Source organism: Micropterus salmoides, unplaced genomic scaffold (genome assembly GCF_014851395.1).
Source record: "Micropterus salmoides isolate LMB-PRFRI ecotype aquatic unplaced genomic scaffold, ASM1485139v1 Ms_hic_scaffold_3, whole genome shotgun sequence".
Classification (NCBI taxonomy): domain Eukaryota; kingdom Metazoa; phylum Chordata; class Actinopteri; order Centrarchiformes; family Centrarchidae; genus Micropterus; species Micropterus salmoides.
Window position 1 is genome coordinate 14215176 of NW_024042261.1, and position 21523 is coordinate 14236698.

Below are 21523 nucleotides of genomic sequence, written 5' to 3' on the forward strand. Positions count from 1 at the left end.
CTGTGCAACAATATGAGATGCATACCGGTCTGAATAAAACATAAGAAAACCCCTAGAAATGATCAATCAATTTTGTGATTGGGAAGGGTTGTGGAAGATGCCTGACTTCAATCTGGTGTTAATGACACTAATCTTGCATGTGATCAGCAATGTACAAGGAGGTCATTCTAATCTTGTAATATGGAAACATAATGACAGATATTCATTTGCACCTTGGAGTGCAATGGGATCATGCAAATTACCTTAAAATGCTTGGCTGTTGTAGATAAATTACCAAACCTAATGACTATTATGGGATTGATGCCACATTAAACAGGTCCACGTTTAACAGTTAAGACAAACCTGTCTTAATAGAAATCATTCAGACCTTACATTTTTCCATTGCACAGTAGTTCTGTGTTTGTTAGTTAGTAATGTGTTTGTGTACTGGCCATGAATTCAAGGTTTTGAACAAGGTTTCAATGCACAAATGTGTGTTCAATGATCTTGTCAATTATTTGGTAAATATATTGTAGCATTTAATAACTATCCTGTTAAAGGTTTATCCATGTTGGTGTGTTTCAACATTAAATCACTGTTCATGTTGGTTGATGCAGAAAGTTCTATGTTTTTGAGCCCTTGGAAATGGCATTTTAATTGCTTTGAATTCTTACATTTAAGCTGTCAGATACACGCTAACTGAAATTCAACTTCAATAACAGTGTATTTTTACCTCCCGGTTTCATGTGGTGTTTTCATCATTGTACCTGGACCACCTGGACCTTACATTTTTGCTTTATGCTTTGCCTAGTTTGAATTTAGCTAATACTGTAGGTTATGAAGACCTTATGCTGTCAACCACTGGTGTGAAATATTCAATACCAGATCCATCTGCCTGCTTTACCTTTAGTGACAAAAAGGTATAAAGTTCTCTATCATGTTGAGCCTCTTGAACATTGATAACTGTACAGATTTTAACTGACTCGAGCCATGTTTATAATTAAAAGATTTAACATTAAACACTGAATTAGAGGGCCATGCTTTGATTTCTATATTTAATCACCATGTTCCCATTGTAATTGTGTTCGGCAGAGAGCTTATCAGCTGGTTTGAATCATGAGCAGGCAGTTTAATGACAGAGAAACACAAACATGTCAGGAAACTGGATAATAATTGAAAGATACAAACCTGTTTACAAAGCCTGGCTTCATATCCAGACTATGAATAATGAAGTCTCGGAGGATGCGCCTGTTTAACTCGATATCTCCAACAAGTCCTGAAAGGTGCGTCAAAGCTGCTTCAAGTTTTCTTAAGGCTCTTGAAAAACTGTTAATTAGTTTCTGTCGATGCCTCTAATGAGAAAGATAATTCGGCAAGACTTGAAAATCAACAAAGCAATCAGTTTATGTAACAATTTGTACCTTTGCGCTGCTCGTCCAGGGTTTTCCCATAATTCACTCTTCCACAGTTCTCCACCAGTAAACTTAGAGTTCTTTTCCCCTTCAGTAGACAATATATAAAACATGACAGGCATTACTGAGGTACAGTACATTGATCAGGGCCGATCTGAGTCTACACTTTTCTGTTATAGTTGACTATTCAAAATTAGATAAACAGTCATTTGAAGGTTTGCTGTTGGCTAAAAGGGTAACCTCAGTATTTTTTAAACTGGAAACCTATTTTCTCATGTTTTTGTTGGGACAACATTTAAAAAAAATGGTCCAGTATTGTGCGAGCGCCCTGCAGTCAGCATCAGCGAGACAGTGCTACAACTTAATCCTTAATGGACAATTGCGCCACGTCGAAGTACGTCCACTAAAGTCCTTGTTTTTGCCACTGACAGACTGACATTATAAGTTTCTAACAAAATTATTTATTATACCTACAGAGATAGACTTTTTTGAGCAGTCACTGTCTTGTCAAAGCCACCAGACTCCACTGACAAAAACAGTAATTTTACCTCTCTGGTCTCCCGCTGCAACCATCGGTTAGTGTTATTGTGTGTTTTTAACCCCTTAAAACACCAACTTCACACAATTACACAAACAAATAAAACAACTAAGTCAAATAATAACACAAACAAACTAACTAACCAACCAAGGCAGAAGTAGACCAGCAATTCCCGCGTTCTGCAAAGTAAAATTACTATTTTTAATCAATGGAGTCTGGTGGCTTTGACAAGAGTGTCATAGTGACTTTCTGTATATTAATATTCCAAAATATTTGCAGCTACTTGTTATAAGAATCTGAGCCTGCCAATGGCAAAAACAAGAACTTAAGTGGATGTACTTTGACGAGGCACAATTGCCCACAAAGATTACGTTGAAGCCCTGTTTCGTGCTGCTGACTAAAGCGCACTCGCTCAATGCTGGACCAATTTCCAGGTTGAAAAATACCAAAGCTAACTTTTAATACTGTGACCTTGCTGCCAAAAACATCCATCAGCATACCCTGAAGCTTTCACATACTGTTTTTGCATGATGTTAAATATTAACTAGAGTGCTCCGATCAGGATTTTTTGGGCCGATCACAGATTACTGAAAGCAGCATCGGCCGATATCGATCACCGATCACTGGGTCTAATTTGAAGCCTTTTATTTATCATGTAGCATTATACAGTATATTTATTTAATTAGTCCTACAAACAATGTGTTAAGTATTAAAATTAACAGATAATAACGTATCATGAAATGACAACTGTTTACTTTATTGCCAGGAAACATGGGCAACAAATTCCACTCCCTCTGTCTTAGAGACTCAAACCATAGCAGCCTTTGCCTGGTTACTGTGAACATCTTACAGCTTAAGAAATATAGCTTTCCTGTGGAATAAACTACAAAAACAGAACAAACAGCATATATATTTTTATACTTTATAAATTTACTTCAACTTTAAAAACTGCAACAAAAAAGGCTGTAGCCAAAATATTTAGGGATAAAAGGTGCACAGGCATCATGAGTCTATGATAAACTCTGAATAGCCGCTTTTTGTTCTGGAAAGCTCAGGCAGGTTCTGTGAGCTTTAGGGAGCGGAGAGAGGAGCAGAGAGTGGGAGAGAGGGCTACAGAGGAGTCATAACTGTCATCACTGAGATTTCAAAATAAGGGAAATTTACACATTATTCTGTTAATATTACTTAGCGTTACTATATACACATTATAATTTCATACCACTAGTATAGGCCTAATATTATTTCAGTGGGTTGTTTTCATTTATTAAATCCTTGTGCAAGAAGTCTACATCTTTTACATAGGCCTACTGCCACCGGATTTACCAGAGGAGAGACAAGCTAACACTTTAAATACGGCCAGCAGGTTTTTATGGTTAAGGTTAAAAATACGGGAGATTTACAGGGAAACATTTAAACAAGGAGCAGAGAGAGGAGTGGGGTAATATGAGGCTATATCCACACTACTACAGTTTTTTAAACAGTTTTATAACGAATACGATCTTCTCCGTCCACAGCAGCGTTTTTGTGCGTGTCAGAGTTAATCTCTGTCCAAATTAAAACAACTGAAAAAAGGCACATCTAGCTGCCATTCACATACACTGGGCATGCGCCTGCCGGTGTAAACATGAAGCAGATGGTCTACTCCGCAGTTGCAGAAGATTTAGCAAAAGAAGAAAGTACTACAGACAAAGAACCACACAGGTATTTTTTTTGCATTGACCGACAACGAAGTGGAACTGGTGGAACCTTTACTGAAAGCAACATGGCAGTACAAAGAGGCTAGAGGCAGAAAACGGACTAGGAGGCAGTCAGCTGATTGAGTGGCGCCTCTCTTTGCATCAGGAAACTCACACTGAAGGGGATCAGTCGCCTGATGTGCTGTGGGTCAAGACAATTAAACTCTCATTGTAAATGATTAACTGGGCTCATCAATCGCTTCCTGTCTGAAAAGGACTTTGGTGCTAGCTAGCTTTGAAAACTACTCAGATGGCACCATTTTAGCTGCCATTGAAAATGTGTCCAGCGAGTATTGCATCATCTGATCAGCTTTTCTGATCTGCCTTTTTAGAGACCACCGATCTAACCAGTTAAAGCCATTATCTGCCGATTACGATCGGTGACCGATTGATCGGAGCACCCTTAATATTAACAACTTTATCCTTTTGAAATCAGCTAACAGCATACTAGGTCTAAACTACACACAGAAGGACCAAACCACAGACAAAAGGTACCTTCCCAACAGGGAGTGCGAGTTCTTGCGTCTTATAATCCAGAACACCAACAAAATGTTTGTCCACAAAACCTAAGAATAAAAAAAAAAATTTTTAATTAAATGCAAAGCAAATATTTTGAAAAGCGGAAAGAGCATGAGGCATTTATGCATTTGTCCTACATTACATTCAGTCTTTCACTGAAGATTTTAGACATCAACTGTTGAGAATTGCAGGCTGCAGTAACTGTTTGACATTAACACCAGAGCAACTGGTGGCAGCCTGAGCTTGTTAATTGTGCTCCACAAGTACACTGATCAGAGGTGTGATTTCTCACAAGCTTAGATCACAGCTTCCTAAATGTTCTCACAAAGAAAAGTATAAATGTGTGACAGCGGATGTATTATGTTTGTGTCTGTTGTCCTGTCTTTACCAGAGCTCTGTCCCTGACGTTGTTCTTTGAGTTGAGGGTTCCTTCACTGGTGATTGTGGTCTCATACAGCGTGTAGCCATAAGACTGACCATTGTTATTGTTGACAGCAAGATTCTCTATGTTCACCGGCCTCTCTGACTTCAAAGGCTAAAAAATATGCAAATAGAGATTAAGACAGGGATATTGTTTATACAATGTACCACTAAAAGCAGGTGTCTAAATATGCTGCGGAAATGTCAGTTGTTTTTTTTTAAATGGCTACACAATGTTTGCTATATTTAAAGTGGAAACACACAATCTCAAAACCACTCTCAATGCAGATGGGATCTTATGATGCATGCCGCAAAATCTCCCACTCGCAAGATGGCACCACCCAAAGTGATGATTTATCAAACCTAATGAAGCTTTCCTGTCTGGTGTTCAGAGCGATTCTTTCATTCAGCAACATTCTTTTGCATACCCTTGGGAGGTGCATTATGCCCTCTTCACTAGACAATAAACACTCCCTGCTATGACACGATTAAACACCTACCTCCAAACATCCTGATACAATATCAAACTCACGCATCCCACTCAGTCTCTCTGAAGCCACTGAAGAGACAACGCTCTTTTTAAACGAGGGAGTGTGGCTGGTCAGGGGCAAAGTAATTTTCGTCTCAGAGGGAAGCAAATTATAGCGACGAGGAGTGAATAATTAATGTTGTAAGCAACTGCCAGACGTGCTACATCTGGTTGGAATATAAATGCCCCTGAAGAGCACGGTGTGAACGTCAAACTAGACTGGTGGACATGAAAAGCGAACAGACGTGATGACAACCTCCAAACAGGTTTATGGTTTGGCAAGGGGAGATTTTCTGTTGCATTCATACTTTATTTCAACAACTTTCTTTACAGTCATAAAGCTGGCCACGGTAGATTAGCACTGGTCCCTGAGCAGGCCACTAGTGCAGCTAGTGGAGAATGTCTTGCTCAAGGGCAACTCATCAGCAGCTGTTCTTTAGCGACGAGTGTACTTCCCTTCTCAGACTTTCTCAATAGGTTCAGGAAATCAAGCTGGTGATGGACAATGATTGCAAGCTCACTTCTCTCACTTTAACATTAGCATAACCATGCCTGTAAGATTTTTCTATGTTTCTTTATTAAGAAGTAAAATGCTCATGTAGGGGTATTTTTTATGTATTAGGTACATATTAGGGTTGGGCTGAAGAAGAGAAGATGCCATCGTCCATCAGTGATGGCTGACAGATGGGCGATGGTTGAGCAGGCATCGTGATTGTAAAACCCCACCCCCCAAGGCAAAAAAATCTACATTTTTCACATTAAACCAGCAGGTTTTAATCACCAGGAACATAATTATTATAAATTTTAAATATGCTTCAGACCTTCCTCCGAATTATCTTCTCCCCACTTTACCTGGTCCGTGCTTGTAAAATATCCACCGCGACTTGTAACGTCATTGCCTACCAAGTTTTTAACCGAGTGAAGTCCGTGCGAGGTAACTTATGCACATATAAGACGACCGCTACTCCCCCCACGCCTGTGCGCGAGCGCGTACCCGATACCATCGTCCATCCCGATGTTTCAGTGTTGACATCGTCCGATGGAAATTTTGTAGACATTTCCCAATCCTAGTACATAAGCAACTGTATATCGTCTGATTTGTTGTCATTTGGCTTAACCAAATGACGTCCTGGAACATGTGCAGTGGACAATGTGGGTTACTTCACATATGATTATGTTTCATCAGATCATACTATTCAAAAGCAACTGAACTCAATAGAGAGGCAAAAATGTCACAATGTAACCTTGTTTGAGGTAATCAAGTGAATGCATGGCAAGTTAAAGCATTTAATACGTCTTGCATCAGGCATAAAATCACTCATTCAAACTTCTAAATCTGATAAAATAACCAATAGCAACACAGGTACAAAAGCGCAGGTGCCCACAGTGATCTTCTGTGTCTGCTGGGGTTGCTTCTATAATGCAGATATGGCAAGGAGCTTGTGCTACTTTAACAGTAGGGACTGTACTGTAACACAATGATGGTGGAACAAGCTAGTACACGCCATCAGAGCAAGGGCGTCCCTCTCTAACTTCAAGAAGCTCATCTCTCCCAAGAACACTTTCTCTTATAAGACCCCTAAGCCCTAATGTCTAACATGCAGTTCCTGTGCTTTTCTTCTTCTATCTCTTAACAATCCTCTTGTATTGATTGCACTATTTGTTGACTCTTACTTCTTTCCCTAGGTATTTATCCCATTGATGCCGCCCATGCTAATAGCTCCTACTAGTATTTATTGTTGCTCTTACTAGTATCTATTGTCACTCGTAGATCTCTTTCTGTAATTGCTATTTGCTTGTATGTTGTTCCTCAAATGTAAGTCTCTTTGAATAAAAACATCAAATGAATAACTGTAAATGTAAATACACCTGCCCTCTGGCTAGGACAGTCTTATAGAATCACACTTGAGAACATGTGCTATGCAACGCTCTTTGAGAAGGAGAATACATTTTGTAAGTACTACACATACCACAACAGACTGCATATTCACATAACTAACACAAAGTTTACTTGATTGCCTTTTGTGTATTAATCATGTATTACTTATTTCATATAGTACTGTTGCCTGTCAAAAACCTTGTTAGTCTGTTTTGAGCAATGCTACACAAATAATGTTTATTATTTTTCTGCCTCAAATGTTGGCTCTCTGTGCATCTCCAGCTTACCTTGTCAGTGAAATGCAGACTGTCCCACAGAGACAGGTGCTGCTGGATGACAACAGGCTGGTATGCTCTCCTCTCCTGAAGAGAGGGCAGCTCAGGGAGAGGCTGGGCTGAAAAGCAAGGAGGAAAAATGAGGGTAGGTTACCAGTTTGTCTGTCTGCATATTAATTCATTTTCATTTTCCTTTATTTACCCATTTTGTTTTATAACACATACATTGTCCACGTTTATACATAATTCCAAAAACACAAAAATAGACATGAATCTATATTTTTAAGCACATGGAAATTCAGTCAGAGGAGGGAGTTAAAGATGTCCCAGTCCGTTTCACACAGCCTGTCGCAGCTGTTAAAATAAATTTTCTTTTCTTTTTTATTATTCTTATGTGAGACTGATATTGGATATTGAAATACTAAATTTTAATATGAACGTAGGCTATCTAATTTAGTTTAGTATAGCTTTCTTATAGGCCTACTACAGAGACTGTAGCCCTGTTCCACCCCACCTTTTGTGATGTGGCCGCAGGTAATGAGGTGAGTTTTCAGTAGCGTAAATGTTGAGATTCAGTCTTTCAACCACTATTTGAGCACATTTTATGGCATTAATGGATTTTTTGTTTGATTGCTTTATGAAGTTAATTTAGAACAATGTCTGGAACACCTTTGAAGTGTGTTAAATAAATTAATCTCATTTTTGAAGGGACAAGAAGTTTTTTAAGGTGAGGTGGAAGACCACTTCTTCAGTGCCCGAGTCTTTTAATGTGGAAACGCCGACACAGCCGAGCTGAAAGAATAAGGCTGATATTTTCACACAACAAGAACACATCAAATCAACGCAATATAATAGACTATGCCTGTTCATTTAGACATTCACACTGTCGGAGAATTTCTCTCTCCCTGCAAATGTCAGCTGCAGCCGTGCTACTTAGACTAGGCCTATGTCGTATTTCTGTAGTGTAGCAGTTTGCTCGTTTGTAAAATATGACACTCTGCTGCCAGTGGACTTGTTCATGTCTGTCATCTGCTGCTTACCCCGCCTCTTTTATGTGAACACGCTGACGGCTGGATTGGGAAACCCTGAGTTGAGTTGATAATCAGCTTCGTGGTACCGCTTATCCCGACCGCGATTGTTAGGGTTAGTTAAACGAGATAACTGAAAGGTATCCTGGGTGTATTGAACTTGCTTCGTTAAGTCTAAAAGCCATGTTTTGGGTACAGCTGGTAGAAAAAAATAAAGTGGGATGACTTACTACTTTTGGCCTGCTCAAGTTTGACCTGCAAAACAATAAAACGCACAAAAAAGCAACTGGACCATTTTCTGGGCTATTAAAGCATTCTCTTGAGGAGTCTTCATATTTTAAAGCTTATGAATCACTCAGTACAAATCATAAAAGTAACATGTCCCTTGGAGACTGCTTCTAAGGCTCCATGGGTGAGCCATTTGCCCTCCACAGCAGCATCTAGTTTGTGCTCCATGTTACAAAACAGTCTCATTACAACAATTAACAGTGGTTGCCGGTGCCCTCTAACTGCTTTTAAAGGTGTTAAAGCATGAGCACCAGTGCTCCCTCTGGAAAAGGCTTGACAGCATTTCCTTATCACCAAGTGGTAACAGCTGGATCACTTAAGGAAAGCTTTGAGGATAATGGCCAACACCTTCCTCCAATCTACAACGCTTGCAAGCCAGTGCCTTTGGTAGAGTATATAATGGGTCATATCTAAGAGGGGAAGTGTGCTTTGAAAAGACATTTCTATGAAACTGTGTCACAGATTAGAATTTTTTTTCCTGCAACAAAGGCATTATTATCCCTAATTATCCATATAATCCTGTGCAGAACAGAGCGTGGAGATGTGTGGCTGGGGAGGAGAAACAGGATGGTAGGGTTCAAATTTGATCATATTTGACATTTAACTTTCTTCACAGAAGAAGAATGAAAATTTTAAATGGGCCATATATTTGATGTTCAGAGAAAATGCTTTAAGATAAACTGGTACCATCAATAGCGAGCAGGCATACCACAAGTGCACAGATGGATGTGTAGCTTGTTTTATATGATATACTGAGTTTTTGCAATTTTTGACAGCTTTGTAATAATAAGAAAATCCCAAAGCATATAGTGTATCACAAGTCTACTTTTTGAGCCACGTTGACGTCAAAGCTCAGTGTTAACACATTTGACAGATCAGCCTGAATCCAAGACAGCTTATGCAAAAACAACACCACAGGGAAAAGAGTAACACTGACACACTGTACATGATTTGACAAGCAAACAATTATCAAACTGATCTAATTAAAGAATTAGGTCATGTGTTATATGTGTTTTGTAGTTGCTGAGTAAAACACAGAGCTTCTCAGACTCACTCGCATATCCAGGCCACTGCTCAGTGTTCAGCAGACTACAAAACAAACATAAGGATGAATCACGCAAAGGCAGCCTTTCACACTATCTTCAATCGTCACAACTGTAGGCAAATTATTACTTTGTTGTGCTGGATTCAATCCTACATTGCCAAAAGCTACATTTTCAGTCCTGGCCACAAAACACTTGAGACTTCTGCCCCCAACCACAAACCCTTGTTTTACAGAGAAAACTGCATGAACAAGGCCATGTAATTTTCACAATGGACAGTAATTTGTCTTGGGCAAAACTCATACATGCATGCACACAACACACATAGACCCATATCTAATCCCTGCTTGTAATCATATGCAAAGTTATCCTACTTTAGCCAACAGAGAGCAGGTTCTACAAGGAGAATTAAGTTAAGTGGGGAGATGAAAGGAAAGGGAGAGAAAGAGAGACAGAAGATGTGGGGCCCGTCTCAGCAACAACACACAACACTCACTGTGGTAGAGGCTGAATAAATTCCTCAGAAGATGGTACTTGGTGGTGTAATCCCCAGCCTCGGATAATGGAGCATCGTAATCTGAAAGATAATGCGCTATCAGAACAGCAGGCTCTGCAGCCAGAGAGAGGCAGGGATGCCTCTTACCGTGGCAGATGCTTTCACCGTGCTCCCCTATCAAACATCTTGAAACAGCAGCGAGCCGAGACACATTTTGAGTTATCTTGACAGAAAATGGAGCCGTTTGAGGCAAAAAGGTAAAGGGCATTCAGAGGAGTAAACACAGGTATGAAGACTGCTGAAGGTCAAAGGCGGGCTTCCCTACTGCGGAACCGTTTTCAGAATTCTCCTCGTTTCTCAAGAGCGAGGTCATTACAATGTTACGTGCCCAGGAGGAGAATATAAAAGCCATTGGACCACCTTTGATTTACATTTCCCAAGCATTCTATTAGGTAATTAATTCATTAGTGTTCACTACATATTCAAATTTCAAAGAGAAGGTCAGAGGCTCAGGAGCAGGTATAGTACCATCTCCAGACATTTGACATATAATATCTTAATATCCAAATTATTTTTAATCTACCTTTGCTATTCACATTTGTTTCAAGCAGACAGGCACAGACTGTACTTACTGACTGTATTTCAAAAAGGTTATTGTTTGACAATTATGTGCACTCCTGAGTCAAATAAAATTTGGATTGTTTCAGCCTACTTTGGTGATCACTGTGCTTTAAACATTTGGATAAAGTCAGCAGAAGTTTAAGTAACTGTGAATGTGGTTCTGGCTATTAAAATTAAATGTTACACAGTAATGGTCAAACACAGATTCATTACACATACCATAGCTTGTTACCATAGACTTGGGTGCTGGTTTTCCGACGGCAAACGCCCCACTCATGAAGCCAAAATTCGTGCCTCCATGGAACATGTAGAGGTTGATGGACATGTCCAGTTTAAGGATCTCTGTGACCACAGGCATCATGTCTGTCAAAAAAGTAAAAGAAATCAAATCCCATTTAATACATAAAGTCCATGATTTAGCTTAATTATTCTGATATAAACCAGGGACTAAATCAGGGAATAACAAATGCAAAGCTAAACATGAGTCACAAAAAACCCCACAAAAAATCTATTTGACTTTAACAAGCCAGAGCCACTGATTCAATAATTCTATCGCTCTCAATTCCACTTCAATTGAAGCATGGGCAGACCTCAGCCACGGATCCTATTACAGGTTACTATAATTCATTACGGGGCAATGCTCACACCCATAAAAAATTGCCTTCCTCCCTGCGCAAATTAGCTACCTATATTTTGCAGCGAACATAGCAGAGCAAGTAATTAAGTATTCAAATTGGACTTTAGTAGTCAAATTGAACCGACTTTAATGATTTGAATCAAGGGCATGAGCCTTAGTGAATAACAATTGAGCAGGGTGAGTGATGGAGCCAGTTGGTTTCATGGTGGTGGCACTAGCTGTGACCAACTGCGGGCTGTGTTGCACTCTGCAGAGCACTGAACTGTCAAGGACATGAATCCCCGCTGAATATTCCAGCATTCATTTCATAGCTGTGACACTGCGTGGGGAGGGTCTTTTCTTTTTCCATTTTCCCTTTCTCACTGAGGAGAAAATACTTAAGGCAGCAAGACTGCTAGCCCTTTCATTTTCAGAACATTTTTGTTAAGATGTGGATGGCTGCTAGGAATGACAGAGAGTAAAAAGGAAGCTTGAGGCTCTCCACTGTGTGTTTGAAATAAGATGTTTTTTGAGAGCTCTCAAGATGGTGATGGCAGGGTGTGTGGCTGCCATTAATCTTTACAATTGTAAAACAGGTGCTATCATTTATGTCACGACTGTACATTATACAAAAAATATCACCCTCCTGGCTGCAGCATGTGGACCATGTTATATAGGTGATATGTGGATATACTGTGGGTCCTGTAGTAGTTAGCAGCTGGCTCTATCACATTAATACTGTACTTTTTATACCTTAGGGCCCATACCATCAGCCAGGACAAGGTGGTCCAGCATAAATAGTTTACGAAATATGTGACACAACCTGTGGTTACTTAATAAACAGAGAATTAATTGACAATTCTGAAAATCAATTAATTGTTTATTATTTATCAAGCAAAAATCCCAATCATGAGCTGGTTACAGCCTCTTAAATGGAAAGATTTAGTTATTTTTTTAGATTATATATCATCTAATCCAAATTAATTTGGTCAAACAAAACGAGCAATTTAATGACCTACTATGATGATCTACTTTACTCTGGGATATTAGAGAGTGAGACATTTTAGACAAGACAGTTATCGATTAATCAAAAATACTAATCAATCGTTTAATTGAAAATAATAACCATTTTAATTCAGCCCTACTGATATGTTCACACAAAGTCTGCCAAACTACATCTTTGTAAGATACTTAAAAATATATATTAAAAGGGGCAATATATAGTTTTCAGCATCCACTAGCGGTGCGGTTTTAAGATTGTAACCAGGCTAACTAACATTACTATTTGTGTATCTTTCACCAGAGGCTTAGCAATGTGAGCACAGCTAAATGTATTGGATGATAATGAAACGGTTAGTGAGCTAGCCTGAATATAATAAATAAGATTGTTGTCGCACTTTATAACAAATAGACCGCAGTTAGTAACGTTACTGTAGTGAATGGGTTTTCCATTGTTTTGTTGTCCTATGTAGTTATTTTGCATTATTGTATATTATGTGGGTCACGTAAGTTACAACGACTGAAACGGTGTAGAAGCAAGAACAAATCGCTCCACATTTGCTTTGTACCGTTACATAATTTCTTGCACACTGAATCAACACATAATACCGGTGGTACACAGGATAGTAATATGAATCGCGTTAGCTGGTAAGTCATGTGGGACTGCTCAGCGTTTTCACGAAACCCATCTAATTCTCTTTGGCCTGATGAGCTTCAACACATAATCATTGATTGTTGTTTTGTATCCTTACGTAGAGTTTGTGTTGTAGTTTATGTCGGAGTCTGTGTTGTGCTGGGAGCCGGTTGTTTCGTGGTGTTAGTGGACTGCATTTCGTTAGCTGCGGTGTTGTTGCTGTAGTCAGAGAGAAGCCCGGGAGCACACACAGGGCTACATCCCGACCCGGTGCCTTCACATTAAAAGCAGAATAGCAGCTGATCCAAGCAACAGAGAAAAGAGGTGTGTGCTTCTTTTCTACGTGAGGTTAGAGCCTATTGACAATAAGGAAGTAAAAGTTTTATTTATTAATACACGATTCCATTGAAACTACATATAGCCCTTTTAAGGTTTAAAAGTACCCTTTGAGGGTTTCAGCCACTAGCAGCACTATGGAGCACTATGCACATGCAGCAAAGTTTCTAAACACATTTATTCCAGTCCTGTACTTAACAGCAATTTTGAGCTATTATACTTCATTTCCATTTTGCTTTATAGTTTTACACCACTAAAATAAATATTATATATATTATACATATCTTGAAAGGCATGTATAAATAAAATGTATTATTATTATTATTATTATTACTATTATCATCATATAAATGTAATTTTTACTCAACTATCTTTATTTAAGAGTTATAGTTACAGGTTACTTTGGTAATTAACACATTTCATACAAAACATATATCCATCTTTTAAATTATGATGATTATTTCACAGCAAAGACAAAGCTGGACATTACTTGGAGAAAAGAAAGCGAGGAAGTTGAACTACCTGGTGAGAAAATGTGTGTCTGTAACTTTATTCCAGCTGTCGTTGTACTTTACTGTGAACAGATTAGCATAGCATAGCTCTGATCAATCCGAACTCCATTCAGAAAACATTATTGTAGTATTTTTAGAATCGAGTCCCCTTATTTGCTCCAAACATGTGATCCATGTTTTTAATGCAGATCAAATTGTATCAAGTATTTTTTTTGTTTGTAGTGCAACGGCACCTCAATGGTCACTGTTAGAGACCTGCATACAGTACAAAGAAGTTAAAACTAGCTCCTCAAAGCGTACAAAGTCATGTCTTATATTCATGTGCAGCCAGTAACATGCAGTCTGTAACTTACACAATAAGGCTGATGAGACATTGTAGCCTATAACTAACAGGAACAAACACAATGATACTGTATGATCCCATCCCGTGAAATGTCATTTAATGCGGCCAAGGCCAAGTCCTAATGTGTATCTGTAGCTACAGCACATGTAGATACAGAGTAAGTGGCAGAGCATGAGATGAATGTGCAGTGTTTCCTCTATATGCATCACGACCGCCACTACTAAAATTTCCCACGATCATTAAACTATGCTCTCGTTCTATGCAGAACATACGTGACAGATGGTGTTACGAGAGCAGCGTAACTCTGAATCGGGAGGTGCGTAGCGAGTGTTTGATCGTCCGAGCGGCAGAAAGTGACAGTGAACGCGAGCGGAGTAAAATATTCTGGCAGTAAATGTACGGTGTCTGTTACAGTGTGTCAGCTTCTCAAGACCAAGAAATGTCTGTTGTTTCCCCACCTGCTGGAAAAGTGAAGCCGGTTAGCGCCAAGTTAGCTAACATCTCCCCTTCAGACTGCGCAGCTGAGCAGGAAAGCTTCTACAGCAGCTACACAGCTGCTTTGTAACTTAACTTTAGCTCAATTGATAGAAAGTAACTGGAAGCTGTATATTATTACTGCCTACTTGTCCAATGTTGAGAAGATCAGGTACAAATTTAGACTAAACTGACGTAGCCTGCAGCTCTGTCCTGTACAGACTGATTAAATTATTTTTCAGTTTTCAGTCTGAAAAAGTGGTTTTGGAAAAGACGATGGAGGTGACTGGAGGAGCTGAGGTTAGTAAAGCTAATTAGAGATGCAAACTAGTCCTTTTAAGCTAATGAGGAGATGTTTCTTTTTGGATTTTAATGTGCAAATAAAATGCACCTCAGAAGGGAAGAGGTTTCTCATGTTGCCTGCTTTTTATATTAATGTCTACAGATAAATGTAAGAAGCTGTCATATTAACAGGGTTTGTCCTGCCCCCGCTGCTGAAAAAAAATCCTAGAGGAAACACTGATGTGTCTCCCTCAAAGTGCAACACCTCCACCTGTGTTCAGTAAATTCAGTCAGAATCAGTGGATTACATCTTTGAACCATCCTGTATGGCCCAGAAACAAAGTTAAGGGGGTGGGACACAGACTCTGGTCTGTGATATTTGGCTCACAACAAATCTCTGACAAAGCCGCAAAACAAGGAGGAAATGACCATATGCTAAGCTGTACATCCCAGCTGGGCTCTGTGCCTTTTGTGAAGGAACCATGGCGTTAGAGAGACTGTCTTACACGCAGTCTGGAGAATTCATCTTACATAACCCACATAGCAGTGAGTCTGTCCTTACCCTGTCTTTCCCTTGCACAGAGACTGTTTTATTCTCAACTAAAAAGGTTTGTCTTAAGACTTTCTTACCCTAAGGCACTGGGACTCTTTCTTACCCTCGAGACAGTCTGTTTTGCCTTGAGAGATTCTGTATTGGCTCGCAGCACAAAACCCGCCTTACCCCAGTCTCAAATTAGCCAGTATTATCGACCTTCTGTACAAATACAAACTGTTTAATCCTCAACAAAGCATCCATCACATGTCTTACTCTTACCAAGTATCCTACTTGCAGCTCTCACTAAAGAAAACCTGTACTCTAATCTTAAGTCTGTCTTACCCTCAGCTGTGTACACATGATGAAGGTCCCCCCAAAGATCGAACCAGCCAGACCAGTACTCCATCACCATCTTAGGCTTCTGAGGCTAAAGTAAAACACACTCAATTGAGCAAAAGATACATCTGACCTTTCAGTTTCTCTCAGCAACTACCTTATTGCGCTTGTACAAACACTGAATACATTTTCTTAAAGATTAAGATATTCTTTCAGGCTTTTATTTTTATGGCAGCCCTACATTTTCATATCGGTAATAGAAAGAGCAAGGACAACGAATCACGTGTCTGTCTGATGTTTGATAAGATCAGAAAACTAGTAATGACATCTAAAGAAATCTACAAACACGGATAAAATAATAACGGACAATGAAGACCCACCAATTTAGACACGGCACACAAATAAGACTCACTTGTATTCCATCCAGATACTTGATGTCATTGGGGTTCAGTTTCTGGAAATTTATGGTTTCTAGTGCTGCAGACCAAAAAAAAAGACAAAACACTGTTGTTAACACATACAGAAACTGAAAAAAGATGCAGAACAGTTCAAACTAACATGCTTTATGGCATTATTGATTTGAGTGGTACTTAAACACTCACATGCTTCTTTCCTTGTATTTAAAGAACTATCACTATTTCTACAGAGCACCTGGAACTTCCATATAAAGCTAAATCCACTTCAAATCATGAGTGAATTGGTATTAAAATAGTATAGTGTAAGCTCCTGCATTAGGATTCAGCCAACGAGGCATCAAACTTCAACTGTTCACCTTGCTGTGAGTATAATATGCAAATCAGGGTGCAGTTTAGAGATGCATTAAAACATTTTGTGAATTCCCAGAAGAAGGTTTATTATAACAATGCCCTGAAGACCCTGTCCTGTTGTTATAGGGATGACAATACATGGTTTGCAGTGATAATAAAACCAGAAATACTCATAATCTCAGTGAAGAACAACCTTATATTGACTTTAAAACAATGGTTACTAATGCATGTATATTACAGTAGCAGGTATCTAATAGAAAAGATAACAATTAAGACTTATTTTCCGGCATCACAGTGTCTATGCCAGAGTACGCTCAAAACAACCACTTTCTGGTACAACACAGAATTCTTTGTGTGTAGAATTAGGTTCTGAACTGCTTCTGCCTGACACTGGGCCGCCCTTCGCCCCTTTGTCGTTGTGTGAAAACACAATACACCAAACCACCATACTGTATGTGTGTTTGTGTGTGTATGCGTGTGTGTGTTTGTTTGGGTGCTTGTTTGTCTAACAATACCTCCTTTCACTCCTCCAAGCTTTAGTCCTTCCTTGTTGTCTGAGGTCAGCAGCAGCTCTGTGATGCCCCTTGACAATAACGCCTGGAAAGAAGGGGGATTATGGAGGCAACTAAACAAAACAGTGGAGGTTCTTTCTGATATATTTTTGTTGATTTTCCTTTGAAAGAAAGTGTAAAGGAGAGTGACCAAATAAAGGACAGCAGGGAAAACAAAGTAAGTAAGCGCACTCATCTATGAGCTGCCAGTTACTGTTGACATAGTTGTGCAATTTTAATTCTTACCTCTTTGATGAAAGGCATGTACTCTTTATCTTTAGCAAAGGAGCCATATTCATTCTCCACTTGAACTGCAATAATTGGGCCACCCTTGGAGTACTGTGCATTAATTAGCAAATGAATAGAGGACACATATTAGAGCCTGGCACCAGATCTTGACCATCCCTACCCTCAATGCAGCTGAATTTTAAAAACACTGTGGAATGCAAATCAGATCATGCTCAATGATGCATGAAGCTGATGAGAAGAAAATATGGCTGGGGGGGACACAAGTTGAGCAATTTGAGGTTGTATGGTGCATTGCATTGCTAACAATGGTTACAACATGGCCAACAGCAGATTGAAGGTTTTTAGGAGGCGGTGACTAAATATTGCATGCAGGGATAAAATATGATTGTGAAAACAAGGATTGTGTCGTGAAAATAATCTTTTTGGGATTGGATAGTTTTTTAATTGCATGCATGCTGATATCTTTTACAAAATGAATAGGCAAAAGTGTGTATGCAAGTAACGATGAAAACTCAAAACATTTCATTGGAAAAACTTGTCTATTTTGATATAGATGTATTTTAGTCATATTTTTATAGAATAGCCTCGTGTAATTTTTCTAGAATATCTGAGTGCATCAACCCAAATACTTTTTAAATCTCTCTTGTGCTAAAATGGAAAGTACCTGATATGGAGCAACTTTCCTAATGAGGTGATTAAAGAAGGATTTGACTGCATCAGTGAACCCTGGGTAGGTTGTTCTCAGTTTCATGTTGTGATCCCGTAGTAGCCAACTGAAAAAAGAAATCACAACAAAAACCTTTAAAATGTCCCACAAATAACATATCACACAAGTTCTTCAAAGTGCTGTAACTCTTCAGGTTTTCAGCTACTGGAGATAATCCCAGCCAGCCTAAGCATGACTATCATAAAATGCAGTGCAGAGGAAGTCATGCTTCACTGCATGCCCCTAGAAACACTCTGTTTGGATGATTATCAAAGAAATATTACCTCAACCTCACGTTCCCTGAGGGCAAAACTACTTACTTCCAGTCTTTTTCCCCTCCAACATTTACCCCATTATCTGTCCAAATCTATTTTGATTACAGAACTAAATGAATTCATCCTTTCAGGGAGATCTGCCTGTCAGATTTAATTATTGTTCTCTCTAATACCTCACTGACAGTCTGATAAATTATCAGTGACTTTCATTTGAGTAACATTAGCGGTTAACTTATATGATGCATACTGTCCTCTAGCCATAATATGTCTAACACTATGTAACAAGCCCTGTTGTCTTTGTATCGTATATGCCACCAAGACAAATCCTTAGCAACACACCTGGTGAAAATAGCCAAACAGATGACAGCACACTTGAAATAATTCTCATAAAATAAACAATGAATTATTTCCATGAGTTTAATGGATTTAGCCTGCAGCAAAGATACGGCTAACAATCAGATTACCTGACTGAACAATCCATTTCCAAGTCAATTTAAGTGACTAACTTAGCACCCGCTGGCTATCCTCAAATGCATTACAATGTTGGTATGGCTGTGAGGCAGATACAAAATATCTGAAAATATAACACTTAATTGTGGCTGTGTGATTCTTACCTGGGTAGTCCCCCTAAATCCCACTCAGCACAGATGTACGGCCCTGGACGCAGAATCACCCAGAGGCCCAGGCTGGCTGCAAGGCCGAGGTAGGCTCTAAGAGAAGGATACAAAATGTGCTAAAGGTGCTGGCTCTGGGGTTTATTTCATACCAATACAGTCACTGTCAAATGTTTACTACATATAATCTTTCTCAATTAAAGCAGATGTTCAATTACAAATGACAGGGCATTCATTTTTAAATATTTCACTCAATTTATTTTTTCATTTTCAGATCGTATTTTTTCCGTTGTGAGGAGGCATCTGTTTTTTAGCGCTAGACCTGACAGCAAGCAACACATTTGATGAATCAATGCCAGCGTAATCAATAAATCATAAATCATTGATACTGACTGAGTGCACTACTAATTAATAAAAAGCATGTCTTAAGGGTAACGGTACACCTTCACAGCAGTATCAAATGATTCAAGACTGTGGAAAGCCGAGCCCTTTGCAATGCAACAGTGCCATCTGCAGGAGTCTCAAACTTCCCCTGCAAGTCTTCCCTTCACCGTTCCTTACTCTAAATCCAGCTGATCCTCAAAGTTGAACACCCCTCGCTCAGGCTCATGCAGGTTCCACGGCACATACCTGAGAAAATAAATAAAGTCTTTTGTGTGCTTTAGTATTTTTATGGTAATTAATTCTAGTGGTTTCTAAGACTGTTTGTTTCTTGTAAAAAAATAAATAAATTACTACAACTAGTACTTGACCATGACTCATGAATTTTGTCTGCCCTACTTTGCTTTACTCACATTTAATTTAATCTGTGTAAAATGTTCTGCAGTAAACACTGACACTGTTCTTTCTAGTGCTTTAAGGTACAGTATCAACCAGCCATGAGTTGCAGTGAGAGCCTACGTTGTGAGCGTATTGAGGCCACAGGCCTTCATCTTCAGCAGCCGGTCCTCCCAGTAGGCTCTGGGGACACGGAAGTAATGGATGGAGCCCCCCAGGATGCGGAAAGGCTTTCCCTCCAGAGTGAACTGAGAAGAGTTGGCCTTCAGACCCTCTACGCGACTCATTGTTCTTACTTCAGCGCGATTCCTAGGGGGACACATTTAGTTCACAACTGAAAAAGAACTTGTTGAACTAGTACAACTGGATCAAAAGCCATAAAGACATTTGAGACATGTTTCTACGATGGGAAGCAATTCCGTGACGTAATATTGAGCAAAATATTTAAGCCCAGTTGCACCAAAAGGTGTGCCCCTCCTGTGCTATCACTACATAATGTAACAACAGCAGAGGCACAACCTGGGGCTTTATCATGTTAAAGAGCTCTCTTCCACACCTTTAAGTACATTATTAAGCATAATGCTAAATAAATAAATATCTAGATAAAGTATCATTTTGATCAGTAGACAAGATTTGCATTAAGACATTTTACACACCTTAAAGAAAAACAGGTAATGTTCAGTGTTCGCAGGCCAGCAGGTGAAAGTTCACAGGCAACAATAGAGCTGAATACAAACTTCTGGATATAGGCAGTAATATTTAACCAAGCAAATAACATTCAAGCATAATGCAGGAGCCATGGAGAAGCTTGATCACAATAAAATCGGCTTTAAACAACATTTCAAGTGTCAGTGGGCAGGCTAGGCTACTCATCCAGAAATTCATCTTCATGCATGACTCGCACTAAGAGCTGACCACGGGTTAGATATGACTTCCTTCAGGGTCGTGTTGGTTGTTTAAGTGTTCGCCTTACCTTGTATACTGATAAGCAAGTATCGCTCCGACAGCAACACACAGCAGCAGAAAATATCTTTGTTTTAGTGAGAGACGAAGACCAAACATTGATGAGCTTTCCATTGGCGACTAATACGACACGAGTAATGTGACGTTAGCAACACTAACGTTAAGTTACGTTAACGTTACTCTGTAAGAGTTGCAAATTGTGAACATATCAGCAGTCCTCTTTTGAAAACTCCCTTTGCTTTTCCTGCCCGGTAGCGTTAGACCGACTGGAGTCCTGTTATACGAGTAACGTTAAGTTATTATGTCACATAAGGTTAACTTATGCTAATCCAGTTTTGCAAAACTTGTCAAAAGGGACACGAATGCGTCGGTAAAGTTGAGTTACCCCATATTTACATGACGCTAGGATAGTCGTTACTTCCGGGATTAATGTTTAAAAAAAACGAAACATGGTTTATGAAAAATGTTACTCAGTTTGTTCTTGTGGTATAACCCGTGTTAGTAGAAGCAGTTGTCCATGAGTATATCACACACCCATCTGCACTGCGACTGCCGCCTGCACGTAGGGACCGTCATATTTTTTTTTGCTGAGAAAAACGCAGAAAATACTTCTTCTTCTTCTTCATATCGATTTACGGCAGTTTAGACGCTTCTAGGCGTGTTAACGCAGAAAATTAAGTTCCCTTACCTTTTTTTTTTTAATAGAAAAGGATTGATTCATTCCAGCATTATCGCTACCATGTTTTCTCAAATCCTTCTTATGAATGTCATACATGAAAGTGTATTATACT

The 21523-nt window shown here is 39.2% G+C and overlaps 1 protein-coding gene across 4 annotated transcripts in view; it reads right to left on the minus strand.

Annotated features, from left to right (window-relative positions):
- The window catches only part of LOC119882999 (beta-galactosidase-1-like protein 2), a 26592-nt gene extending 5324 nt beyond the window's left edge, over window positions 1-21268 (minus strand). For 2 of the 4 annotated variants that reach the window (XM_038693432.1, XM_038693433.1), the window contains exons 1-14: window positions 20743-21268; window positions 19893-20078; window positions 19554-19622; window positions 18993-19088; window positions 18062-18170; window positions 17395-17487; window positions 17113-17194; window positions 16243-16307; window positions 15837-15921; window positions 10983-11126; window positions 10143-10223; window positions 7300-7406; window positions 1401-1479; window positions 1168-1255 (exon numbers count right to left, since the gene is read on the minus strand). In XM_038693432.1, coding sequence (XP_038549360.1) covers window positions 1168-1255; window positions 1401-1479; window positions 7300-7406; window positions 10143-10223; window positions 10983-11126; window positions 15837-15921; window positions 16243-16307; window positions 17113-17194; window positions 17395-17487; window positions 18062-18170; window positions 18993-19088; window positions 19554-19622; window positions 19893-20078; window positions 20743-20846 — 1388 coding nt within the window. In that variant the 5' untranslated portion in view covers window positions 20847-21268. Of the gene's footprint in view, window positions 1-1167; window positions 1256-1400; window positions 1480-4527; window positions 4720-7299; window positions 7407-10142; window positions 10224-10982; window positions 11127-15836; window positions 15922-16242; window positions 16308-17112; window positions 17195-17394; window positions 17488-18061; window positions 18171-18992; window positions 19089-19553; window positions 19623-19892; window positions 20079-20742 lie in introns of those variants that run through there. The other 2 variants (XM_038693431.1, XM_038693434.1) reach the window with 2 other exon arrangements.
- Window positions 21269-21523: the final 255 nt, after the last annotated feature.